We start from the raw sequence: 17489 nt of genomic DNA, 5'->3' as shown, positions 1-17489 counted from the left end.
CTGAGAGGGGCTTTGGGGAGGGGAGGGCTATGTCACCTGCCTAGTACCACCCCATCCCCAAACCAGACTGCTGCTACCAGAGACCAGATGGCCTTGGGTTTCCTAGTGAACAACAGTCCCTTCTCCCAATTGTAGGCGATGTTGCTTCCACCGGCCCAACCCCAAGGAGCCCACGCTGGGGAGGAGAGAGCCCCGAGGTGGTCCCGCACACTCACCTGCTATGTGCAGGGCCGGCAGAGCGGCGCCCTCTCCCGAGCCTCAAACCTTCGCTAGTGATGCTCTAAGTAAAGCAGCAGCTCTGGCTGGGAGTTCCGGGGCCCTGAGGGCAGCCGCAGCACCCCAGACCCGGCAGACTCCGGACGCCGTGCCGCTCAACTCTCATTCCCAGCGTGGGGAGTGCGGGGGCGGAGTTAACCGAGCGGCCAAGCTCTGATTGGTCAGACTCCAAGGCCCCGCCTCTTCTCTAGGCTCGCCTACCCGCCACCTCCTTACTCATTGGACGAACCTCTGCTCCAACGGGCCAGGAAGGGGAGGTTCTTGTTTATTACCATTTCTTTTTTTTTTTTTTTTTTTTTTTTGAAAAAGGTGTGCGATCGTGGGAGGAACGCTGGGGCAGAAGGCCGCGGGTACCGTGCAGTCGGGGCTAAAAACGAGGCGGAGGTGACACAGGAGGGGGGAGGGGGTGTGCAACCTGCTTGGTGACAGGGAATGCATGTTTTCGCTACAAATTCTAATCTTCACAATCACGGTGTGGTTTGGGGCAAAACTCTTGCCTGCCCTGATTCTTGCCTTAAACACATGAAAAGGAAAAGTCAATTCTGATGAAATTTAGTTCCCTCCTGGGTGGCTTTGCATGGACCGTGGTTTCCATGACACCCCTGGAAACCCCACTGGCCGACAGTCGATGCCTGTTAGAGTGGGCTAACGGGGAACACCTTACTTCGTGTGGATGTAACACTCTAGTAAAGAAAGCGCTGTTACTAGGTGCCACGTTAGCACACTGTAGTAAACCCTGCTTTGTAACCTGAGACCCGTGTCTCTGAAGCATACCACGAGCCAAGTAGTAACCCAAAGTGGGAGATGGGGCTTAATGGTGGATGCACTGAGTATGGTTCCTAACGGGAATGCCGCCCTGGCTTCTAAGAAGTATACCAGTGGCCGGAGAGATGAGGCTGGGAAGCTGTCACAGTCATCTAAGTGTGAGTGACAAGGGCTCTGGCTCAGAGGAGGGCACTGTGCACGGAGGGGGCTGGATCTGAGTGGCATTGGGACTTAGTGATGGGGGGTGTGGGACAGGAATCAGAAGTGGCTGCAGGGACCGAGTGTGGGGGTCTGGGAGGTCAGCAGGGCCACGGGCAGAAAAAGGGCGTTAGATTTCCACTGTGGTGCAGGCAGGGGGAGGCAGCCAGCCCCAGTGGTTTTCCGTTTCCCTACCACTGTAGATGGGTGTTTGAAGGAACAGCCTCCGGTGGCCAGTGCTCAGTTTAGAGGGGCAGCTCCCGGCAGGAGCAAAATTCAGGGCCTCGGCAAGCCCCCACCGGGTCCTGGGGAGAACTGAGGGCACGTTAGGCTGGGTTTCCTCGCAAGGTCCTCCCCTCCTCAGGTTTCCAGGACAGTCCGCTGGAGCTGGGGGCGGCTGTGCTGAGGCCTTGTCTGAGACAGGGTGCTTTATTCTCTGATCGTCCGGCAGCTCCTCCTCTGGCTCTGGCATGGGGACCATGTCCACATTCGGGCACATTTTCCTGAACTTGAATCTTCAGTTGGGTTGCTTCCCTGGGACTGTGGGAGAGGAGCCAGGAGACAGCAACCGTGGCCCTGTCTTCCTGGTACCGGTAGGATCAGATGAATGGGGTTAAAAACACTCATACGAAACGTAGCCTGGCTGGGTGACTCGGTTGGTTGGAGCATCATCGCATATACCAAGAGGTCACGGGTTCAATTCCCTGTCAAGGCACATACTTGGGTTGAGGATTCAATATCTGGTGGGGGTGTGTACAGAAGGCAACCAATCAGTGTTTCTCTCTCACATTGATGTTTCTCTCTTCCTTGCTCTCTCCCTTCCTTTCTCTCTAAAACCAATAAAAAACATACCCTCAGCTGAGGATTTTCTAAAAAGAAGAAGAAATGTAACAGGCAAATCTATAGACAGAAAGTAAATCAGTGGTTGCTTAGGGTCCGGGTGGGGGGCATTCAGGGGGTGATAGCTAAAGGGTACAGGGTTTCTCTTTGTGGTGATGAAAATATCCTCAAATTGTGCTTATGTTTGCACAAACCTGTAAATAGACTAAAAAGCATTGGATTGTACACTTTAAATGGGTGGATTATATGTCATTTAAATTATATCCCAATAAAGCTGTTAAAAACCAGCTGAGATGTTTGGGTTGAGTTGAACTTGACCTTGAAGCACTGCAGACCTCCCCCCCTCTTGCCCTTTACATACATCCCATGGACAGGACCCTCTGAGAGAGACACAGCAAGGGGCTGGGCCCAGCTCCATTCCCTCCCCTGAGCCCACCACTCAGAGAAATCCCTGCCCCTCCCACGGGGGAGGGGGTCACAGGGTGGAAAGAAGCTTCTGGAGCCAAAGGGCCCTCAGAGAAAAGGAGCCTCAGAAGTGCAGCCCCCACGCCAAGGGCAGGCTGGGTAAGAGACAACTCGGGTTCACATTTTCTCAGTTTGAGGAATGAATTTCATAGCTCAGAGGGATTATGTGTGATTCTTGTCTCTTTTTCTGTTGTTTTTCCCATCTTTCTAGACTGTACTAGTATCATTTTTTTTAGGCCAAAAGTATGAAAAATCAGGGGTTGGGTGGGAGAGGTTAGGAGTACAGCAGCTCCGGGCCCTGAGGGGCCCGGCTGGGCGGTGCCGTGGCTGATGAACTTGTCCCCGCCCTGCAGGAGCCATGTGGCTGGAGATTCTCCTCTCCCTCGTGCTGGGCCTTGTCATCTACTGGTTCGTCTCCCGGGACAAAGAGGAAACGCTGCCATTTGAAGACGGGTGGTGGGGGCCTGGGCCAAGGCCCCCCACCGAGGACGAGAGCATTCGCCCTTTCAAGGTGGAAACATCAGACGAGGAGATCGAGGTAAGACCCCTCTTTCCGGGCAGGGCGGAGCAGTGGGGAGGCCGGGGGCCCCTTCGGTGGCTTCCCTGAGGTTGGGGGCAGGCCTTAGGCTGGGGCTGGGGAGGGGTCGGAACTTGGGAAACGGCCCCTCCTTGGGAGGGCCCAGGTGGGAGAGGGGGTGCCAGCTGGACCCAGTTTTGTGCATCTGAAGGTCACAGAAAGCAGCAGTTTCGCCTCCTCTGTCCCCCATCTGAAACCTGGGGACCGAGCGTACAGGAGAAAGCGGGCAGGTTGTCGTCAGGTCCCGGCGGCGATCTCAGTGATCGTGGTGCGCGTCGGTGCAGACTGTGGTGACAGGAAATGCCGAAGCGCAGAGAACCTGCAGCAGGGCCGGCCTCGGTTAAGCGCCTACTGCGTGTCAGCCATCCGTGGTCCTGCTCAGGCCCTGCAGTAACCCTCCGGGGTCAGGTCTATTGCGCTCACCCCCCAGCTGCAGAAACTGAAGCTCGGAGAGCGAAAGCAGTTCATCCGAGGTGACGCAGATCACAAGGCAGATGTGGCTTCAGATCTGTCAGGCTCCAAAGACTGTGCCTTCCTGCGCACAGGGAGGAGGATGTGACCGGGCTGGTGGGCTGATCTGAGAGGCAGGCTTGAGCTATGCCAGGAAGGTGGGAGGGGCCTGGGCTGCCCCCACCCCCTCTTGCTTTCCTCCCGTGGGTATCAGAAAGCCTGCTGTGTGCAGACGCTACTCTGGCTGCTTGGAAGACAGAGCTTCTTCCCTCACGTAGCTCAGAGCTCAGTAGCTGAGCAAAGAAACGTGCACAGAGGAACGTTAACTAACAGGTTAACTAGGATAAATGCCGTAAGAAGTGTCCAGAAAAACGTCCCGAGAGTTCTGGAAAGAAGGGACTTCTGAAGAGCAGAGCTGGGCTGCACCCAAGAGAAAGCAGATGCGGCTCCCTGGGCGGGACTTACTGAGGCCTCGCTATTTAGGACGCAAGGGGAGCCCTGCGGATGCTCCTTCAGTGGGTTCTGAGACTCAGAGCCTGATGTCCAAAGTATGTTTGGGGGTGACTCAAATGCTCAGGGGGACACTCTTCCAAGGAGCCGTGAGTTGACCTGACCTTTCTCCAGCTAGGGCTGGTCTCTCCCGGCCCGACGCATGCCCCTTGGACTCGTGCCCTCTCTCTGGTCTGTGATTTGTGTCCTAACTGAGTTACAATGTGTCATCCGATGCCGAGTAGCGGAGTCAGCAAACCACACATCCTGGGGCAAATCCATCCTGCCGCCTGTTTTCATGCAGTCCCCGTGCTAAGCATAGTTTTTATATCTTTAAACGGTTGGGAAAGATAAAAAGAAGAAGACTGTTTCATGATGTGACAATCATATGACACTCAGCGTCAGCATCCACGAGTAAAGGTTCGCTGGGACACGGCCATCGTCCACATGCCGTGTGTCCGTGGCTGCGACCACACCCCAGGGACAGCGTGCAGTGGCCGCAGCTCGAAAAGCCTAAAATATTGGCAGTGTGGCCCCTTCTTGTAAAGGTGTGTCATCTCCCATACACAGACGCGTAGATAAATGAGAGGTGTGTATTGTTCACACATTTAGAAACCAAAACATGAGAAGTAAACCAGAAGTCAAACTAAAGAGCATGTGCTTTGGGAGCAGCCTCTGTGGTGGAGAACACAGAGGTTCTTCTGGGATGAACATGACGGCCCGGAGCAACAGGCAGCAGACCAGTGGCCTTCTCCACCTCCGCCTCCTCCTCCGCTGGAGGGCTGAGTCTGGGGCCTCGGGGTTTGCTCTGTCTTCTGGAAACAAACCTTGCTCCCCGCGCTCTGCCCCCCCCACCCCCCTGTCCTGCCTGTCGCTCCAGGATCTACACCAAAGGCTCAGGAAGGCCCGCCTGACCCCGCCCCTGGAGGACAGCCGCTTCCACTATGGTTTCAACTCCAACTACCTGAAGAAAGTCCTCTCCTACTGGCAGAACGAATTCAACTGGAGGAAGCAGGTGGAGGTTCTCAACAGGTACCCCCACTTCAAGACGAAGATTGAAGGTATGTTTCCAAAACACCGGCTGGGATGGCAGGGGGTTGTCATGGGAGCAGCCTTTCCAGACGCCGGATGTGACTTAGACAAAGCTGGGGAGACCCGGAACCTGGTCATTGGTCACTGAGGTGTATTTACAAGCACAGCCTCGCCGGAATGCAGAACTAATGTGAAATCGCAGCAGACACAACAGCCGGAGCCCAGGGTCACACGCTGCCTGCCCAGCCCCCGCTGTCCCGGCTGGCTGCCGCCCAGCCCAGGGACTGGCAGGCCTCCAGCACGACTCTCCCCCAGCTCCCTAGCCTGGGTGGGTCCAAGAAGGCCTCCCTCTGCACCCTCCGAATGCTGCTGTCCTCCCGCCTCATGTTCAGAGCTTTCTGAGGTTCCCCGCAGCCCCTGCCCTGACCCCTGTGTTCTGGGCTGCCAGAGGTTCAACCTCTGACCCCCACCCTGGTGTTCTGTCTCCGTGCTCACTGGCTTCCTTGCTTGTCCTGTCTGGTCTGGGGTGGGCTTCTGGCTCTAACCCCAGTGACGCCTCCCCACCCCCCCCAGCCACAGATCAGTCTCCACAGAGGCCTCCAGGGATGTCCAGCCTGTCCCCTCAGAGGGATGGAGTGAGCTGCCCCAGTTACAGGGAGGTGAGGGGTCAGGGCCAGGTCCTGGCTCTCCAGATGTCCATCCTGTCCCAGCTCAGGCCTCAGGCTGTGACCTCACCACACAGCCCCCTCCCCTCCCCTCCCCCCCAACCGGGCCCAGTGGTGGAAGCTGCGCGGCCTCTGAGCCCATATGGGGCTCCTGACCCAGCCGCCTGGGCAGGGAGCGTGCTGCGGGCACCGCTGACAGAGAGGCCCAGAGAACGTGTCCTCCTCCAAAAGCAAGTGACGAGGAGAAAGGGGCTCCTAGGGTTTTTCTTAATTTTAAAAATTCAAACAGTTAAAATTCAAAGAATACAGGATACACAGTGAAAAGGAGTCTCCCCCTCGGCCCTCGCCCCCCAGCCCCCAGCTTCCTCCCCAGCACCTGCTTCTGCTTCTCTCATACCTGCTTCCAGGGAGCGTCCGTGCACACGCAAGCACACGTATACACACACGCAAGCACAAGTATACACACGCAAGCACGAGTATACACATACACAAGCACACATACACACACGCAAGCACGAGTATATACACACACGCAAGCACAAGTATACACACGCAAGCACGAGTATACACATACACAAGCACACACATACACACACTCAAGCACGTGTATATGCACGGGTTTTGTGTTTTTTTCTAATTTTGTGCCCAAAGGGTAATGGGACAGAACTTGAACTAAAAATAATCGCGCATCAGGCAGTGCGTTCCCAAGGAGGTAAGATGATCCCCTGAAATAGGCTGCAGAATGGGAGAGAATTTAGCAACACAGAAGGACGCCCAGGACACATCGTTAAGCGAAAAAATATATAAGGTTCCAAAATAGAATGCATGTAGGGTTCTATTTTTGTTCAAAGGAAGTTCTGTTCCCGAAGCATCTTTGAAAAGTCTGAACTGTCACAGCGAACAGGAGCCTGAGGAGACAGGACAGTCAAATGCACGGTGCCCTGGATGGGGTCCTGGAGCAGAAAAGGGACATTAGGTAAAAACTAAGGAAATGGGAATGCTATTCCATGGCACGTATATGCCAGCCACTACCACGGGTGAGACCTGAGGGCATTACACCAGTCACAGAGGACAAATACCATGGGGTTCCATTTAACAGGAATCTGAAAGCATCAGGCTAGGAGAGGGGAAATGAAGGGTTGCTGATCAATAGATACAAAGTTTCAGTTCCCAGAAACCCACTGTACCACACTGAGACTAGAGATGAGAACAATAATACACTTAAAGATTTGTGAAGAGGGTTGGTCTTAGGTCAAGTGTTCTTAATACCATCAAGTTTTAAAAATAAAAACGTAAATATGGACTTCAGTTCTTCACGTGTCAGTCCAAGTTCACCGATTGTGACGAATGTATCGTACTAACATGACATGTTAATAGCAGGAAAGCTAGTCACAGGAAACCTGTTAATAGCAGGAAATAGAGGAACTTTCTGTGCTAGCTTTACTATTTTTCTAGAAATCTAAAATTGTTCCAAAGTATTACATTTATTTTTTAAAAAGCTTTGACAGACAACCCATTGTTCTCTTCAGATAGTGGGATTACGTGTGATTATTTTTTCACCTTCTGATTTGTATGGGTTTTCTGCCACCAATGCGTATTATTGGTGTAGTGAATTAACAACAGACCGAAATTAGCCAGACTGGGCTGTCAACTCCAGCCCTCAAGGTGGAGGGTTCCAGCTGCGACAGCAGCCCTGTCCGTGCTGGCCGTGACCTCCCAGGACCACCCGGGCCCCTGGCTTGGGCCAGAGCTGCCCTCCAGGCGTCTCTGCCTTGGAGGAGCCTTGGGACCCATTCACCTGCCCTGGCTAGGGTGGCACCCCACATGTCCCATACTCTACCTTAAAAAAAAACTTCTCCACTTACAGAAAAAGTTACATGTGCAATATACGTCCATCATAGAAAAATTAGAAAGTACACGTAACATAAAAAAGAAAATGAGGGAAAAAAGAAAAGAAAAGGAAAGAAAAGAAAAGAAAAGAAAGCTCCTGAAACTCTCCTGCTCAGAGAGAATTTCTTTTTACATTTTTGTAATCTATCCTTCCAGGCTTTAGAATTCATATGCACACAGTACAAACATGTGCACACCTGTGACTGTTCACAAAAATTGGACGAGACAACGGGCATGTCTCGGCAATTTGCTTTCACCGCGCAGTGTACGTTGTACTGCACTGCTGTCCGTCAAACAAATACTCATCCACCCAGCTGGCATTTCAGACAGCTGGACTGCATTCCGGGACACTGCTAAACTATAGTCTATTTAATTCTGTCACTACACACGTGGGGATTCCCCCTGCCCTGGTTTTTAAATTATTAAAGAAGTGTTTCTGGAGCCCTGCCATGTGCCAGGAACAGTTCTGGGCTCTAGGAAGACACCAGCGTGTGAGCGGCCGTGGCCATGGCCGTGGCCGTGGCCTCACAGAGCTCACATTCTCGTGTGAATGGGCCACAGGAAAGCACCGCCCTTGCAGGGTGGCAGTGAAGGCTGAGCAAGGGCACCCACAGAGCGGGAGTGTGGTCGGCACGGCTAGGGTGGATGGTTACGACTGTCGCTACTGTGGTGGACACCGTGGTGGACACTGTGGTGGCGGGGGGGTGGAGGCGGTGGCCCCCCGTGTCTGAGCTCCGGAGGGGCAGAGCCTCCCTGGGTACCCTGAGGCCCACGACCGCAGCCCCCCCACCTGCAGGGCACCGTCCCCTCTCCCCCCATCCTGACGACGCTCCGTCTCCCCAGGACTGGACATCCACTTCATCCACGTGAAGCCCCCCCAGCTGCCCTCCGGCTGCACCCCAAAGCCCTTGCTGATGGTGCATGGCTGGCCCGGCTCCTTCTACGAGTTTTATAAGATCATCCCGCTCCTGACCGACCCCAAGAACCACGGCCTGGGCGACAAGCACGTGTTTGAAGTCATCTGCCCTTCCATTCCTGGCTACGGCTTCTCGGAGGCAGCCTCCAAGAAGGGTAGGGAGGCTGCTGGCGGCCGCGAACCCACCCTCTTCTCACCTGGTGCAGCCAGGTGGGCCCACGGGGCTCTCCTTCTGGGAGGCCGAGTCAGGGAGTCAGCAGGGGCAGCTTCCTGCAGAGCCCGCGGAGGCGGGGAAGGAGGACAGAGCAGCGAGGAGGCCGTTTCCATCAGGCAGAGGGCCCGCGTGTCCTCGCAGGGCCTGAGGCGGGTGATGAGTCAGGGGCCGGGCAGAGTCACGACTCCCAGAGTCGAGGTCACAACTGTCCAGGGCTGGCTCGGGGGCCTGGACGAGAGTGCCCCGAAGAACGCCCCTTTCCAGAGCACGTCCGCCTCTGGGCCCCAGACCGGTGCAGGCCAGCAAGGCCGGCCAAGCCCCACACACCGTGTGGGCCCGCAGGAGCTCACCTGGGCTGGCCGGAGCCCGTCTGTCCACTCACTCCCTGACCACCCCATTTGGGCCCCACAGTTCCTTCTCTCTGCCTGGACTGCTCTTGCCTAGCCGGGGCAAGGGGGTGTGGACATTTTCGTAGGACACGGGAGGGCCCAAGGAGTGACCTCGCCCTGGTTCTGCTCTCTCGCCCTCGCAACCAGGCCTGAACTCCGTGGCGGTCGCCAGGATCTTTTACAAGCTGATGCTGCGGCTGGGCTTCCAGGAATTCTACACTCAAGGCGGGGACTGGGGCTCCCTGATCTGCACCAACATGGCCCAGCTGGCACCCAGGTGAGGGCCCCTTCCAGGTGTGTGTGTGCAGGTGCGTGCGCAGCACCCACAAGTAGGACATCGGTGGGGAAGCACGGCCGTTCATGCTGGGCCCAGCCTGGAATAGTGTCGGGGCCTCGGAGCAGCCTCTTGCTGGGAGGCCTCTGAGCCCCTGGGGGTGGGGAGGAAGGAGGTTCCCCTGCACTCGGCTCGGCCTGGGGCCCTGTGGCACGGACCTCCCCTCCATCTGGTGTCCCTCGAAGTTGGTGACTCTGGTCCAGTTAGAGGAGGGGGAGGTCAAGGAATAAACCTTTCTGATGGACCAAACCCTGAGCGACCTGATCGGAACTTTCTAGAAACTGTTTCCTCCCCAACCTGCCCCTGCCCTTTCACCTCATACGGCCACCGAGAGGGACAGATGCTGAGCGGGGCTGGCCCTGGTGGCCGCCTCCTCCCGCGTTTCTTCCCTCCCCACCTCCCTGGGCGGCAGCCGAGTCTGACCCGGCCCCTCCCTGCCCTCAGCCACGTGAAAGGCCTGCACGTGAACATGGCGTTCGTTTTAAGAAATTTCTACACCCTGACCCTCTTCCTGGGAGCGCGGCTCCAGAAGTTTTTCGGCTACACCGAGCGCGACGTGGAGCTGATGTTCCCCCTGAAGGAGAAGATGCTCTACAGCCTCGTGCGGGAGAGCGGCTACTTGCACATTCAGAGCACCAAGCCCGACACCGTGGGTGAGCGGCCGGCGGGCGGCAGCCTCCTCCTCCAGGGGCGGGGCGGTGGGGGCGGGGCGCGGCTTACGTCCATTCCACTCGGGAACGGGCCCACCCAGGGGAGGCCTCGCCAACCCCCAGGAACAGGGAGACCCCCCCAGGAGCAGGGCGACGGCCTCTTTCGAGGAGCTCAGAGCTCTTGGGCCCTCACGCTGCATTTTTCTGTAGAAGTGAGCCGTCATCGGAATCCCAACAATTGCATTTGCGGCTTTAAACATTCCTAGTGGCTTTGACCTTCCCCCCATCCCTCTGCCCCAGGGATGGAGAGGGGTGGGGCGAGGAGGAAGCCTGGGGACTTGGTCCCTTTGGGACTGTGGGGGCAGAGGAGGGGGTGCCCCAGTGCCCAGGGGAGACTCCGTAACAGCAAGGGAGAGCCCAGCAACCGTTTCTGCAACCAGGGCCCTGTTGAAGAGTCACTTAAAAAAAAAAAAGACAAAAACATTTAAAAACTAAAATCACACAAATATAAAATGAACACATGTCAAAGAGTTTACTGAACTCATTATTATCGTGTATTTTGCCATGTATCATGCGCACTTTTTGCCCAAGTTTTTGAGGGGAAAATAAGGGTGCGGGTTATACGTGAGTCGCACCTGAAATACCTTGCATCTGTTCTTGTGTTCAGTAACTATTTGTAACATAAAATTGCTTGTACCATATGTTCAAAAATAAATGTTAAAATTCCTTTATAATACAAAAAAAGTATCTAAATATAAATAAATTAAAAATTGAAGTAAAAAATTAAAATGAAAGATTTTTTCCCCCTGAAAGTTTGGGCCAAAAACGTAGGTACGCATTATACACAGCAAAATACGGTGATGAAGAAATCAGTAGACTGTAAAGTAGAACGGTTCAAAGGCAATTCAGAACACTGAAATGAATGGACTAAAGATGCAAAACATCCAATCCACAGCAGTAATCAATTAAACCTCCAGTTGCTTCTCTGTGAGCAAAATCACTCGCACACCTGTCTGTTTTCTACACTGTACAGAGCTACCAAGTCGCTCTAAGACAAGGGAAGGGAGGAACCCTACAGAGTCAGGTGATCCTGGGAGGGCCCACGGGGTAACTCCCCAGACCCCACTCAGAAGGCACCCAGGAATAGCTTTGGCCATTTCAAAGTCTCTCGCGGCTTCTCAGACAGGCCCACGCTCCACCCACTTCAGGCAACCCATGATAAAAAGAGCGTTTCAGCCCTGGCTGGAGTAGCTCAGTGGATTGAGCACAAGCTGTGAACCAAAGGGTCACGGGTTCAACTCCCAGTCAGGGCACGTGCCTGGGTTGCAGACCAGGTCCCCAGTGGGGGCCACGTGAGAGGCAACCACACATTGATGTTTCTCTCCCACTCTTTCTCCCTCCCTTCCCCTCTCTCTAGAAATAAATAAATAAAATCTTTTAAAAAAAAGAAAAGAAATAAAATGTCATATGTTAAAAGAAAAATAACACTTCATAAGCAGCTTTTCCCTTGGATTATAAAAGTAATCCGTGCTCACTTCCCAAAAAGTGGAAGATGTGAAAAGCACAAACCAGAAATAACAGTCGCCTGCCACCTCTCATCCTGCCCCACCTCCCTCGTCCCCAGCCTTGGAGCGAACTTGCTAACATTTTGGCTGATGACTTTTGACAAGGGAACCTGCCTGTATAACCAGAAGCAGGGCCTGACCCGCCAGCCCTGCAGCGCCCCTCACCCCGCACCCCGCCGGCTGCAGAAATGGCCTCCCCCAGCCCTCCAGGGCGCCGCCCTGCTGGCTGGAAACAGACAGGAAGTGGGATTCCAGAGCAGGGACCTCTCTGAGCTCTGGCTCCTTTTGACTCATGTCACCTTGGGGAAACACCCACGCTGCTGTCCCAGCATTTCTCATGCCTGCCCAGCAGGTGAGTGGACCGATACTCATTTGTAACTGGTCCCTAATGTTGGACTTTTGGGTTGCTCCTCATTTTTCCACTAATCATAGCCTATAAACCCCCAAACCTCACCTTTTAGAAAACATATGTCTCATGTGGATCTCCCAAAACCCAGAGTCGAAGACCCTCCTGTTTGATGGAAACTTCCTGTAGTGCACGGGCCCCCATGAGGCCGTGTGGGGGGCACTACCCCTTCTTCCATCAGACACAAGGATCCCAGGGCAAAGGTTAAGGAAGCGAGGTGCAGGAGCCCCCCAAGTGTCAAGGCAGAGATGCGCCCCACCAAGGGCTCCCTGGCTGCGGGACCACTCTGGGGGGCCTGCGCCACCCCCCAGTGCTCACGGCCAGTGCCCTGGTCCCAGGCCTGAGCCGCTGTGGCTTCTCCCACGCCAGGCTGTGCCCTGAATGACTCTCCGGCGGGACTGGCGGCCTACCTTCTGGAGAAGTTCTCCACCTGGACCAACACAGAGTTCCGAGACCGGGAGGACGGCGGCCTCTTGGGGTGAGACCCCGTGCACCCCTCGCCCTGGCAGCACCTTCCGTGCCCATCGCCCTTTCCCCATCCTCACCGGGTGGAGGCGCTGAGCCCCCGAGTCGGGGTCCAGCAGAGAGGGGCCTGGGGCAAGCAGCGGCTGCACGGACTTGGATTTCCTCAAGGACGAAGGCAGGGAAGGCAGGAGGCTGGGGGTGGGCACCCAGGGTCGGGACCCTCTGAGGAGGCGGCAGCCGAAATTCGGGGGCATGGATTTGTAACAGACCCTTCGGCAGGGCTGGAGTCCCCCAGGTCTGTGGACTGTCAGTGGGTCCAGGTGGCACAAGGCCACGGTGTGGGGGGCAACACTGAAGGGGTGTCATGGAAACTAGGGGGTCTGGGTGGAGTGGACAACAGGGTGGGGGAGAGTAGCGAGGAAAAGTGGGGGCCCAGGAGACGCAGCCAGTGGGCACCAGTGGACAGAGGGGAGGCCACGGAGGGCTCCAGGGGTCTCTGGACGCAGGGTGGGGTGGGGAGCCCAGCACCGGGAGAATGGGGGGCTTTCCAGAGCCCCAGACCCCGTGCGCCAACAGTGAGAGCCAAGTGACCGTCTCCACTCTGAGTGTGGCCCTGAGGCATGGGCAGGGTTGGCCTGCTCAGCAGCCCCAGGCCAGAGAGAAAAGGGGTGTCTCATGCTGAGGGGGCATCTCTGCAGGGCCCCATGTCGCCCTCCTGGGGTGACCCAAGTTTGGCAGGAGGCATGTGAGCAGGCTGGGGGGCTGGCGGATGAAACCAGGAACAGCTGGTTCTACCCTGCTGTTCCCGGGGCCAGACTGGGGCAGGTCCAGGGGCTCCAAGGGCTGCCTGGAGCCCAGGCCTGCCCAGGGCCTGGCAGGGGCTGTCCCATCTGGGATGGTCTGGGGTGGTCTGCACGGAGGACACGGGCACCGCCTCTGAGCAGGGGGTGCAGCGTCCTGCTCACAGACCTCCTGGAGCCCGGTAATGGGCCCTCAAGGCCCCGGGGCTCAGCTGACCTCGCCTGCTCCTTCCCACCTAGGGGGAGCCCCTGCAGGTGGTGGGGGAAGGGGTGGCGACCACCACCCAGGATGATGGTGAGAACCAGCAGAGCCTGCCTCATACGTGGCCAGCCTTCTGCCTTCATTACCTGTCATCATGGTGGATGGCAACGCTGGGCCTAGCCTGCCCTGCCTGTGGCGCGGGGACAATACCCTTGACCTTGCAGCGAGGTCTGGGAAAGCAAGCCAGGTGGGCACGGAGCCTGGCAAATGCTTGCAGCCGAAAGTGGCAGCTCCTGTTCGCTGTACAGCCAGCACTGAGAGGGCCCTCCTGCTTTCCCAGGAAGTTCTCCCTGGACGACCTGCTGACCATCGTCATGATCTACTGGACCACGGGCACCATCACCTCCTCCCAGCGCTTCTACAAGGAGAACATGGGAGGCGGCTTCCTGTCTGACAAGCACCATCGGTGAGCCTGCCCCTGGGGAGGGGCCCTCCAAGGCAGGGGGCGGGGGTTGGGGGGGGTGCACCTGGCCTGGAGCTCCAGGGAGGACATTCGGCGGCAGAAAAGCGCAGCCTGGCCTGCGGGGTGCCCTGGGTGTGCAGGGAGAGAGCACAGGCCCAGGGGCGTTCAGGGAAACCCCTCTGCCTTCAGACTCAGCTTCCGGAAGGAACCCAGGCTCCCCAGGGCCAGGAGGCTGGCCCTGCGTGGTACGAGGGTGCTGGGACCTCCCCGTCCATCTTTCCTAAACTCATACGGAGACCCTCGGGACAACTGAGGGAAAGGGAGACAAGGGTGGGAAGTGAGGCCGTCCCACCCCTGTCTCCAGCCTGGGCAGCCCTTCCAGAAAAGGGGCTTCTTAGTGGGTTGGCAGTGAGCGGGGTGGCTCTATGGCTGTCTGTGGGTGGGTGGGCCAGCTGACCCTCACTCCCAGGCTCCTGAACCCCCTGCTGCGATGGCCAGGCGGCCAGGCCACAGCCTGCCCCCTCAGCGGTATCTCCGTCCCTTCCAGGATGAAGGTCTACGTGCCCACAGGCTTTGCTGCCTTCCCCTGTGAGATACTGCACGCCCCGGAGAAGTGGGTGAGGGTCAAGTACCCGAAACTCATCTCCTACTCCTACATGGCCCGCGGGGGCCACTTTGCGGCCTTCGAGGAGCCGGAGCTGCTCGCCCAGGACCTCTGCAAGTTCGTGGGGCTGGTGGAGCGGCAGTGACGCCCCTCCGTGGCGGGAGCCCTCGCTGACACCGGCCCTTCCTCCCGGAAGCCCCGTCTCCCGGTGCCACTACCCTGGGAGCAGGGCTGGCGGGGAGCGGCCTCCGTCTCCCCTCGGCGAAGGTGCCCCTTGCCTGAGGAACGGGTCTGCTTCCGTCCCCTACCCATCCGGGACCCCCCCCCCCCACTCACCACCTCCGCGCGCACTCCCCCACATACGTGTTAAGCAACATGGCTTTGATGATAAATAGTTTTACTTTGAAGAGCAGCCGAAACCAAATGACGTGCTTGTGCCCCGACCCCAAATGGGGTGGGTTCCCCGTCCGGTGCCCAGGGCAGCAGAGCAGAAGCCGGGGTACTAAGTGATGTCCCAGATCCGACCCTGCCGGGCCCACCTCTGGGGACGGAGGCAGCCTCCCCGCTCTGCCCCCCACGCGAGAGTCTGCTGGCAACTCTGGCGCCCCCTGGAGGCAGCAGGAAGGCGGCGTCTCTGCAAGTGCCCACAGTTGTCTCAGCCCCGGGATCCCTTGGGGAGGGGAAAGGCGAGGGACTGCCCATCCTTTGGGGTCACAGCTCAAGGGCGGTGCACAGCCCTGCACCCGGCCCAGGGACCCCTCCTGCTGTCCCTGCCACAGTCCTCCCTGGGATCCAGGGGTGCTCTGAGCACTGCTCTGCCCGTCATACCCCCAGAGGGAGCAGACAGATGGCGTCAAGGGCTGAGGTGCAGCCCCACGCCCACGCACTGGCCCTGAAGAGGCAGGAAAGGCTGGGTCTTGCCAGTCTGGCTGAAGAGGCACTTTGTGAGTCATTGGCATTGTCCCTGACCGCTGCGGGGCGGCCTGGCCCAACCACAGGGTCACTGGCAACACGGCAGGAAACCAGAGGACTACCTCGGGGTGAGGAGGCGTGTGTGCCTTGAGGGGCCTGCCCGGGCCAGCTCTGCTCCCCACAGCTCATTCCTGGAACTGGCCTGGGGCGCACGGCTGAACGCATTGGGGTCGGGGTGAGGGGGCCCCCCGCAAGGACCCTGACCACCTTCTGGACCCCCTCTCAGGCCCGGGCCCGCTGCGGCTCTTTGGTTATCGGTTGGGAGGGTGGTATCTGCACGCTCAGAGGGGAGGTCTTCTACTCGTCACATTCTTCCGGTGACCTGAGCGTCCCCACGGCCAACAGGCCGGGAGGGGGCCATTCCAGTACATGATCTTGCTAAAAATCACCCGATGGCAGCCCTGCCCCAGACCAAGGGCCAGAGTCCTCTCCTGGCTGGTCCCACCTTTGCAAAGCCGTGGAGCTTTAAAAAGGTGGACACAAGTCCTGAACTTGTGGCTGGGGTCAACGTCAAGCGACTTCTCCACCTGTGCCTTCTCACCTCCCGGCTCCCTGAGCCCGGCCCGGCCCGGCCCCGCCACTGGCCCGCCCTCAGGCCTCCTGGTAGGCAGCTGCCACACTGTCCGCGGGGCTCTGGGCCGGGCTCTGCCGAGGGACGGTCCCACTGATGTTGTGGATGGCTCCGTACGTCTGCTGCTGCTGTGGGGACAGGGCGGTCCTCTCTGAGGCCAAGCCGTTCAGAATCCGGGGCACATAGGGCTGCCGGCAAACGAGAGCGTTAGCGCTTGGGTCGGGCGGGCCTGAGAGGCTGCACCCCTGTTTGCCCCGTTCCTCCCCCACGGGCCCCCTCCTTCCAGGAGGCACACAATGCTCGTGAAGGACGCACAAAGAAACAATGTCGACCTAGGATGTCAGGACCCAAAGGGTGCCCACTGCAGAATTTCCTGGCAGCCGGAGCAAAGCAGAAAATGTGATCACAATCACACAGTTCTCACGATCAAGGAGAAAGAAGCACACACACCCGTTTCTCAGGAGAAACAAGTGTTCGTAGCCCTGGGTCCCAGGAGAATTGCTCATTTTACGTGGGAAACAAGCCTGTCCACCCAGGATGGGCTCAGAACGCCGTGGACGGGGCGCTGGGACGCTGAGCCAATCAGTGGAGGTTGCTTCTCTTTCCAGCCCCAGGCTCCCGCTGCTGACCCCAGGAGCACAGCCCCGCTCTGCCCCTCCCCAGACCCATGGCTGGCGGGCCCAGCTGCACGGGCCTCTGGGTAATGAGTCTTCCCCAGAACCTTCTCTGGGGCCGGTCCAAAGACAGACACTGATCCAAAGGGGGCCCGACACCTGGCAGGCAGCCCCTGGGAGGAACACCGCTGATGCGCGGCTCACTGTCCGCAGCCTGGGCCCTGCCAGGTGGCTCCCTTTCCCTCCCTGGGAGCGGGACCCTGGAGGCCACAGGCAGGGATGGCCAGGGAGGAAAGGACACCTGGTGTGTCTCCAACACAGCACCTGCTCTGAAGCAGGTGTCCCGTTCATTCGTTGAATTCCAAGGGGGGTTGGTTTCGACCCCGCAGAGAGCGTCATGGCTGAAACGCTTGTGATAAGAGCCTTCGGGCCTGGAGATAGGGCCTCAGGAGAGGCCCAAGCCCACGAGGCATTAAATATGCAGGGCGGGAAGGCGAGCAGGGAACCGAAACCAAGGGGGATGGGCGCACCTGCTGGCGCCACCGAGCCTCTTCTGGGTGAGGCACGTGGCTTCACCTGTGCACGTTACAGCACCCACAGGGGCCAGGGGCTCCTTCCCCAGTGACATCGATTCAGCACCCTGCCTGACACACCACCAAGGGACCTCTCTGTTGACA

The 17489-nt window shown here is 57.8% G+C and overlaps 2 protein-coding genes across 6 annotated transcripts in view; one reads left to right on the top strand and one right to left on the bottom strand.

The window, feature by feature from the left end:
- EPHX1 (epoxide hydrolase 1) overlaps positions 1–15067 on the top strand; it is a 30385-nt gene extending 15318 nt beyond the window's left edge. For 2 of the 3 annotated variants that reach the window (XM_028531253.2, XM_036016093.1), the window contains exons 2-9: positions 2898–3082; positions 4941–5121; positions 8491–8718; positions 9314–9443; positions 9945–10153; positions 12491–12599; positions 13929–14054; positions 14599–15058. In XM_028531253.2, the coding sequence (XP_028387054.1) occupies positions 2903–3082; positions 4941–5121; positions 8491–8718; positions 9314–9443; positions 9945–10153; positions 12491–12599; positions 13929–14054; positions 14599–14800 (1365 nt within the window). In that variant the 5' untranslated portion in view covers positions 2898–2902 and the 3' untranslated portion in view covers positions 14801–15058. Of the gene's footprint in view, positions 1–2897; positions 3083–4940; positions 5122–8490; positions 8719–9313; positions 9444–9944; positions 10154–12490; positions 12600–13928; positions 14055–14598 lie in introns of all 3 variants that reach the window. The other variant, XM_028531251.2, reaches the window with a different exon arrangement.
- Positions 15042–17489, bottom strand: part of TMEM63A (transmembrane protein 63A) — a 27689-nt gene continuing 25241 nt past the window's right edge. For all 3 annotated transcript variants that reach the window (XM_036016091.1, XM_028531250.2, XM_036016092.1), the window contains one exon: positions 15042–16386. In XM_036016091.1, coding sequence (XP_035871984.1) covers positions 16219–16386 — 168 coding nt within the window. In that variant the 3' untranslated portion in view covers positions 15042–16218. The remainder of the gene's footprint in view (positions 16387–17489) is intronic.

Source organism: Phyllostomus discolor, chromosome 15 (assembly GCF_004126475.2).
Source record: "Phyllostomus discolor isolate MPI-MPIP mPhyDis1 chromosome 15, mPhyDis1.pri.v3, whole genome shotgun sequence".
NCBI lineage: Eukaryota > Metazoa > Chordata > Mammalia > Chiroptera > Phyllostomidae > Phyllostomus > Phyllostomus discolor.
Note: the sequence above shows the minus strand (reverse complement) of the source record. Positions and strands in the feature narration are given on the sequence as shown.